Here is an 8,881-nt window from a genome sequence, read left to right as displayed (position 1 = left end):
ACCCACACGACCCGCCCAACACCCGCCCAACACCCGCCCAGGGGCTGGACCCGGACTCTGGAGCCGGGGGCGAAACATCTGCCATCTCATTTCAAGGAAGTCATTTTGAGTCGGAGCTTCATTTAAAGCCGCCCTCAGATGCTCATCAGTATCTCTGCATCTGCGGGACAAAGTTCTCTCACGGTTTGAAGGCGGCCAGAAAGAATGTGGGAATTTTCCCCCTAGTTTTTGCTAAATTTTAGTAAGATTTTCCTCACTCCCAAATTTTTTCCCAATTTTTATTTTTTTTTAATCAATTTTTATTTTTCCCCAATTTTTTTCCAAAATGTTTCTTTCCTCATTTTGTCCTATTTCCCCCCATTTATGCTCTATTTTTGCCACAATCCCACCATAATGTTCCTCATTTTTTCATAATTATTCCCAAAGTTCTCTCGCTGTTTGAAGGCGCCAATGTGGGAATTTTTGTAAAATTTTATTAATATTTTCCACACCTTCTTAACTGATTTTTCCCAATTTTTAAAAAAATTGTTGTGTTATTTTTGACCTTTTTTTTTGCACATTTCTTTTCTCATTTTTGCCACAATTTCTCAAATTTTTTAAGCATTTTTCCCCCTTATTTTTCCTCTCAATTTTGCTTATTTGTTTTATTAATGTCTTCCCTATTTTCCCGCCATTTTTTCCCTCTATTTTTGCCACAGTGAATGTCCCAAAGTCTCGCTGCTTGACGGCGGCTGATGCATTGTGGGAAAGTAACTCTTCAAAGCTGAGGGCGGCTTTAAGTGAGAAAAACTGGCCTCAAATTTACTTTACCCGAACTCAAACCTGTAAAGTCCCAGACCTGACCCAGACTCAGAGCTCCAGGACCCCCTCCCTCCGCCTCGGCTCCCCCCCCCAGCCGCCCCCTCCTCCCCTGGGCAGCCTCTCCGTCCCGCCCCCCTCTCCTCGCGGCGTCTCCAGATCTTTCTGCCAAAGCTGGAGCCGTCGCCGCCACTTCGAACAAAAAGACTTAAACGGATGAAATGTTTTTTTTTTTACTCCGAACAAGTCGCCATATTATTATTATTGTTATTCTTCTTCTTCTTCTCATCGACGTGATTCTCTAAAGTTTATTTTGGCGCGAGGACTCGACTGTTCTGGGTTTGTTTGAACCGTTTTTACGTTCCTCCCCCCGACTCTCCCGACTCTCCCGTCTCTCCCGACTCTCCCGACTCTCCCGACTCTCCCGACTCTCCCGTCTCTCCCGACTCTCCCGACTCTCCCGTCTCTCCCGTCTCTCCCGTCTCTCCCGACTCTCCCGACTCTCCCGACTCTCCCGACTCTCCCGACTCTCCCGTCTCTCCCGTCTCTCCCGACTCTCCCGACTCTCCCGACTCTCCCGACTCTCCCGACTCTCCCGTCTCTCCCGTCTCTCCCGACTCTCCCGACTCTCCCGACTCTCCCGACTCTCCCGTCTCTCCCGACTCTCCCGACTCTCCCGTCTCTCCCGACTCTCCCGACTCTCCCGTCTCTCCCGTCTCTCCCGTCTCTCCCGACTCTCCCGACTCTCCCGACTCTCCCGTCTCTCCCGACTCTCCCGACTCTCCCGACTCTCCCGACTCTCCCGACTCTCCCGACTCTCCCGACTCTCCCGACTCTCCCGACTCTCCCGACTCTCCCGACTCTCCCGTCTCTCCCGACTCTCCCGACTCTCCCGTCTCTCCCGTCTCTCCCGACTCTCCCGACTCTCCCGACTCTCCCGACTCTCCCGACTCTCCCGACTCTCCCGTCTCTCCCGTCTCTCCCGACTCTCCCGACTCCCCCGACTCTCCCGTCTCCCCCGTCTCTCCCGACTCTCCCGACTCTCCCGACTCTCCCGACTCTCCCGACTCTCCCGACTCTCCCGTCTCTCCCGTCTCTCCCGTCTCTCCCGTCTCTCCCGTCTCTCCCGACTCTCCCGACTCTCCCGACTCTCCCGACTCTCCCGTCTCTCCCGTCTCTCCCGACTCTCCCGACTCTCCCGACTCTCCCGACTCTCCCGTCTCTCCCGTCTCTCCCGTCTCTCCCGACTCTCCCGACTCTCCCGACTCTCCCGACTCTCCCGTCTCTCCCGTCTCTCCCGACTCTCCCGACTCTCCCGACTCTCCCGACTCTCCCGACTCTCCCGACTCTCCCGTCTCTCCCGTCTCTCCCGTCTCTCCCGACTCCCCCGACTCTCCCGTCTCTCCCGTCTCTCCCGACTCTCCCGACTCTCCCGACTCTCCCGACTCTCCCGACTCTCCCGACTCTCCCGACTCTCCCGACTCTCCCGACTCTCCCGACTCTCCCGACTCTCCCGACTCTCCCGACTCTCCCGACTCTCCCGTCTCTCCCGTCTCTCCCGTCTCTCCCGTCTCTCCCGACTCTCCCGACTCTCCCGACTCTCCCGTCTCTCCCGTCTCTCCCGACTCTCCCGACTCTCCCGACTCTCCCGACTCCCCCGACTCTCCCGACTCTCCCGTCTCTCCCGTCTCTCCCGTCTCTCCCGTCTCTCCCGACTCTCCCGACTCTCCCGTCTCTCCCGACTCTCCCGACTCTCCCGACTCTCCCGACTCTCCCGACTCTCCCGACTCTCCCGACTCTCCCGACTCTCCCGACTCTCCCGTCTCTCCCGTCTCTCCCGTCTCTCCCGACTCTCCCGCTGCTTCTTGGAATCTAGAAATGTCTATGAAATTAAATCAGTATTTTTTAGAAGTCTAATCGCGCTTAAAGAGCTGGTAACTTATTCTTGTGAACGAAACTGGATCTCACGGGGACAGCGCCACCTAGAGCTGAATGTAGCACAGGTCAAAAGGGAAACGACGGGGTTTAAGGGGAGACGTGAGAGAAGAGTTTCCCCTGAAGTGAAAAGCGTTGGGCTCCTGGTGATGGTTTTCCTTTCAGCTCAAACCAAAACCAGGACTGGAGGCGAGACTCTGCCGGAGCAGGACTGTTACAGAACCAGGACTGGAGGCGAGACTCTGCCGGAGCAGGACTGTTACTAAACCAGGACTGGAGGCGAGACTCTGCCGGAGCAGGACTGTTACAGAACCAGGACTGGAGGAGAGACTCTGCCGGAGCAGGACTGTTACTAAAACCAGGACTGGAGGCGAGACTCTGCCGGAGCAGGACTGTTACTAAAACCAGGACTGGAGGCGAGACTCTGCCGGAGCAGGACTGTTACAGAACCAGGACTGGAGGCGAGACTCTGCCGGAGCAGGACTGTTACTAAAACCAGGACTGGAGGCGAGACTCTGCCGGAGCAGGACTGTTACAGAACCAGGACTGGAGGCGAGACTCTGCCGGAGCAGGACTGTTACTTAAACCAGGACTGGAGGCGAGACTCTGCCGGAGCAGGACTGTTACTAAAACCAGGACTGGAGGCGAGACTCTGCCGGAGCAGGACTGTTACTAAAACCAGGACTGGAGGCGAGACTCTGCCGGAGCAGGACTGTTACAGAACCAGGACTGGAGGCGAGACTCTGCCGGAGCAGGACTGTTACAGAACCAGGACTGGAGGCGAGACTCTGCCGGAGCAGGACTGTTACTAAACCAGGACTGGAGGAGAGACTCTGCCGGAGCAGGACTGTTACTTAAACCAGGACTGGAGGCGAGACTCTGCCGGAGCAGGACTGTTACTTAAACCAGGACTGGAGGCGAGACTCTGCCGGAGCAGGACTGTTACAGAACCAGGACTGGAGGAGAGACTCTGCTGGAGCAGGACTGTTACTTAAACCAGGACTGGAGGAGAGACTCTGCCGGAGCAGGACTGTTACTAAAACCAGGACTGGAGGCGAGACTCTGCCGGAGCAGGACTGTTACTAAAACCAGGACTGGAGGCGAGACTCTGCCGGAGCAGGACTGTTACTAAAACCAGGACTGGAGGCGAGACTCTGCCGGAGCAGGACTGTTACTAAAACCAGGACTGGAGGAGAGACTCTGCCGGAGCAGGACTGTTACTAAACCAGGACTGGAGGAGAGACTCTGCCGGAGCAGGACTGTTACTTAAACCAGGACTGGAGGCGAGACTCTGCCGGAGCAGGACTGTTACTAAAACCAGGACTGGAGGCGAGACTCTGCCGGAGCAGGACTGTTACTAAACCAGGACTGGAGGCGAGACTCTGCCGGAGCAGGACTGTTACAGAACCAGGACTGGAGGCGAGACTCTGCCGGAGCAGGACTGTTACTAAAACCAGGACTGGAGGAGAGACTCTGCCGGAGCAGGACTGTTACTAAAACCAGGACTGGAGGAGAGACTCTGCCGGAGCAGGACTGTTACTTAAACCAGGACTGGAGGAGAGACTCTGCCGGAGCAGGACTGTTACTTAAACCAGGACTGGAGGCGAGACTCTGCCGGAGCAGGACTGTTACTAAAACCAGGACTGGAGGCGAGACTCTGCCGGAGCAGGACTGTTACAGAACCAGGACTGGAGGAGAGACTCTGCCGGAGCAGGACTGTTACTAAACCAGGACTGGAGGAGAGACTCTGCCGGAGCAGGACTGTTACTTAAACCAGGACTGGAGGCGAGACTCTGCCGGAGCAGGACTGTTACTAAACCAGGACTGGAGGAGAGACTCTGCCGGAGCAGGACTGTTACAGAACCAGGACTGGAGGCGAGACTCTGCCGGAGCAGGACTGTTACTTAAACCAGGACTGGAGGCGAGACTCTGCCGGAGCAGGACTGTTACAGAACCAGGACTGGAGGAGAGACTCTGCCGGAGCAGGACTGTTACAGAACCAGGACTGGAGGCGAGACTCTGCCGGGGCGGGGCCTGTTATGCCTTATTACATTATGTAACTACAAAGTACAAATACATATTATTTAAGGTTATTCCACATTCTTACAGAGCTCATTACTTTATACTAAATTCAGTTTGGTTCATGTATCAAGAGTCGTGTCTAATAAAGTGTTATTCCGATACTAAAATATTTGTCAGGTAGAACCAATAATAATAATGTACATTTAATCCTTTTCCTTCGTTTGAGGTGAAACAACAAAAGTGCGGAAAAAACACAAGTTTTTCTTATTTTTCCCTATTTTAACTTTTTTCACGTTTTTTCTCAAATTTGTAATTTTTTTTAATTTCCCCAAATGTTTTCACGTTTTCTACGTATTTTTGCCAATTTTCTTAAAATGATAAACATTTTCCCAAAGTTTTTTTTCTCAGTTTTTGTTTTCTTTTATATGTTGACGACCAACAGAATCAGAGCTTGAATATAAAGATTTCATTTTTTCCTGTAGTTCTCTCAGATTTTTGTCTAGATTTGAATTTTATCCTTTATCGATACAAATCGTGACTAAATCTTTTTTTCGATACCAGACTGGTTCTCTCTTAAAATCTTAGTATTTACAAAAATTGGGAAACTGGACTAGATGGGATGAAGCAGGAGTTTTAAGTTGAGTTTCGTTCCCGCAGCGTCTCGCCTCTCGTCCTGAAACGTCTCGTCCTGAAACGTCTCGTCCTGAAACGTCTCGTCCTGAAACGTCTCGTCCTGAAACGTCTCGTTCTGAAACGTTTCGTCCTGAAACGTCTCGTCCTGAAACGTCTCGTCCTGAAACGTCTCGTCCTGAAACGTCTCGTCCTGAAACGTCTCGTCCTGAAACGTCTCGTCCTGAAACGTCTCGTCCTGAAACGCACTGGGGCTGACCTTCTACCTCAGGAAAGTCCAACGCTGTGAAAGTCACGATCCGTCTGTTACGTTTGAACAAAGAGGTGAAAGATCCGGCTCTGTCCGGTCACGAAGAAGAGAAGGTTTTTCTGCCATTTTCCTTATTTTAACAAAGACTCATCTGTTCATTTGTCACCAATAAAAAGTTTTACATTTTGGATTTGCCTCATTCTTTGTCTTTGAAAATGAAAATCCACACATTTGGATCCGGAGTGTTGACTCGCTGAAGGCAGAGGTGTCGCCCCCCCTCGTCTGTAGTCAGTGCAGGAGGTGAGGGGGGGCTCCTTTGGGGGGGGGGATGCCTGTGTGGACATGTGTTTACTCTGTAGGTCTTAAACGTCACATGAGGATCCACACTGGAGAGAGGCCGTACAGATGTGAGCAGTGTGGGAAGGCCGTACAGATGTGAGCAGTGTGGGAAGGCCTTCAGATATTTTCACTTTTTAACCTCTTAACCCCCACCGGAACCAACAACATTTTTTTCACTCTGGCTGTGTTCAAATCTAGAAGCTTCTTGACTGGAGTTTACAGCCTATGAATTGACCAGTGTGACCCCTCATTTGAAAGCTAAGACCTACAAAACTGATCCAAGATTTGTTGCCACGTTGTCGTCACCTTTTTGTCGTTTTTTATCACTTTTTTGTTGCTTTTTCATTGAGTTTTTCGGCGCCGTCAGTTTTTGTCTTTATTAGAATAAAATCTTGTTTTTCAAAGAATTTCAGAGTTTTGTATCATTTTGTTGTTGCCGCCATTTTGTGAAATCCCGTCAATGGAGTCTTCATTTTAACACATTTTGATTTAGTTTTAATCCTAGTCTTTGAATGAAAATCCAGCAAAAAAAGACAATAATCCGACAAAAAGTGACAAAAATCCAGCAAAACAGTAACAAAACAGTAACAAAAGAGGCATAAAAAAGTGACAAAAACACATAAGGGAAATAAAAATGACGACAATGGCAAAGAGGAGAGAATGCATTTGGTTTTGGCGGGAGATTAAAGTCGCTTCAGTCCTTGGACAGGCTGTTGTTGTTCTTATAAGCCGCCACAAGGGGGCAGTGTTGCTCTTTTGACAGGCTTTAAGCCAATATTTCCATTCTTTGCTTTAAACTTGGCCTTTATAACAATAAAAACGTCCAAAGAGAAAATAAATGTCCTCATCAGAGTCTCGTGTGAAGAATAAATCATGTACAGGACGTTCTCACCCACTTTTTATGTGATATTTTTGAAGCATTTTTGACTCTTGATTCAATTTTCTGACACTAAAATAAAGTTTGAGGCTTGTGTTATATTTAGTGTGTCCATCGTGCTATTAGTAGTTCTATCTAGTAAAATAAAATAATAAAGTTCACTGTGTTTTGAACAGGCTGCAGTGGGGGGGGGGGGGGGGGGGGGGGGGATGCTGGCGCCCCTGCCCCCCTGTGGCCTCTGCACGGCCCTGTCTGAGGCTTCATCAGACCTGACAGTTCACACCTGGGGAAACAGTGATTTGTCTCCATGTTTGGACTAAAAGCAGTGAAGAAGTATTGAGTTCAGAGAGTTCAGAGGTCACGGAGGTCACGGTGAGTCCACGTCACGTTACTGTTTTCTGAGGGATTTAGAACTCGACTTTTTAAGCTTCACAAACACATTTATGGCTGTTTTACTCACGTGAAAAGTTCAGTTCAAAAGTCTCGGGTCTCGAGTCTCGAGCCCCAAGATCAGAGCGACGTGTCAGGGAGGAAATGTGGAGGAAAAGGACGAAAAAAGAGCAAAAATGGGGGAGGGGGGTTAATAAAAATGTGAGAAAATGGGGGAAAATAGAGGAAATAAATTGAAAAAAAAAAACAAGGGAAAATTGGGGGAAAAAATAGAGAAGAACTTTGTGGGGAAAAAGACAAAAAAAACACAAGGGAAATTAAGGAAAAACAGAGGAAAATTTGGAGAAAAATAAAGAAAAAATCAGGGGGAAAAAAGGGAAAAATAAGGAAATCAAGAAAATTGGGGGGAAAATAGAGAAAAAATTGAAATAAACAAGGGAAATTTGGAGAAAAAAAAAAGGGAAATAAATAGAGGAAAAATTGGAGAAAAATAGAAAGAAGAAGAAGGAAAAATAAGGAAATAAGAGAAAATCTCAACAAAAAAAACAAGGAAGATTTGGAAAAAATTGGGGGAAAATCGTGAGGAAAAACAAGGAAATAAATTGTGGAAAATTGGAAAGAATTAAGGAAAAAATGAGTTTAATCTAAATGTACATTCTAGACACGTCTCCTCCTTATGGTTATTGAGGAAGTCCCAGAAACACTGAGATGTTTGTGTGGATGTCGCCCAGTCTTCAGTCCAAACACTGAGTGAAGCACAACTCCTGAAAACTCTCCTGCCTCCGACCCGTCGTCAGAACCTCTGGACAGTTTAATTTGCGGCCGGGCAGATAAAGGCCCAGTGTCTTTCCCTTTAGCCGCTCTTATTTTTAGCTGCGCGTCACAAGGTTGGGATGTGACCGTCTATTGTCCAAACTCACCCCCCCTCCAGACCCCCCCCCCCCCCCTCCCCCCCGTCTGCTCTGTCCTCGTGTTCGTTTACCTGCAGCCAAAGCAAATAACAACACGTCTCCATGGCGACCGGAGAAGTGACATTAGCGCCAAAATGAGTTACTGAGTTCTGCTTTAACCCCCGATCTAACCGAAGCACAGGGTCTCCAGCTCGGCTTTACCAAATCTAAAAGCTGCTTGACCATTTGAAAGCTAAGGCCTAGCTCTTTCCTCTGCCGACACTGTGGATGTTAAATCAGCATTTCCTGATTTAGACTCAAACGTTACGCAATCTCCAAACAGTTCCTCCCTCTTTGGTCTAAAGTAAATGTGGTTAAGTCCGGCTGCAGAGGAGCCAGAGGAGAGCGAGGAGGAGGAGCGAGAGGAGCCGAAGGTCACTCACGCTCTGGTGTCTCCACGACTGTTTCAGGGAGAGCCGCGGCGCTCGGAGGAGACGAGGATGGGAGCGAGAGAGTCCACGACACAAGAGACAGACGAGGATTCAGCCGAGGTCCTGTCCACCATCAGTGGTAAGAACTTCACTCTTTAAAGAGGAGGTCCTGTCCTCCATCAGTGTAAGAACTTACTTCACTCTCTTTAAAGAGGAGGTCCTGTCCTCCATCAGTGTAAGAACTTCACTCTTTAAAGAGGAGGTCCTGTCCTCCATCAGTGTAAGAACTTCACTCTCTTTAAAGAGGAGGTCCTGTCCT

General features: G+C 49.5%; 1 protein-coding gene across 1 annotated transcript in view; it reads left to right on the top strand.

Moving 5' to 3' along the window:
- The first annotated feature begins 8,615 nt into the window (after positions 1 to 8,615).
- LOC306981781 (guanine nucleotide exchange factor DBS-like) overlaps positions 8,616 to 8,881 on the top strand; it is a 55,164-nt gene continuing 54,898 nt past the window's right edge. The window contains exon 1 of the mRNA XM_079581440.1: positions 8,616 to 8,701. Coding sequence (XP_079437566.1) covers positions 8,632 to 8,701 — 70 coding nt within the window. The 5' untranslated portion in view covers positions 8,616 to 8,631. The remainder of the gene's footprint in view (positions 8,702 to 8,881) is intronic.

Source organism: Gobius niger (genome assembly GCF_951799975.1).
Source record: "Gobius niger genome assembly, chromosome: 23".
Taxonomy (NCBI): Eukaryota; Metazoa; Chordata; class Actinopteri; order Gobiiformes; family Gobiidae; genus Gobius; species Gobius niger.
The sequence above is the reverse complement of the archived record's forward strand: the minus strand, read 5'-3'. Positions and strand labels throughout refer to the sequence as shown.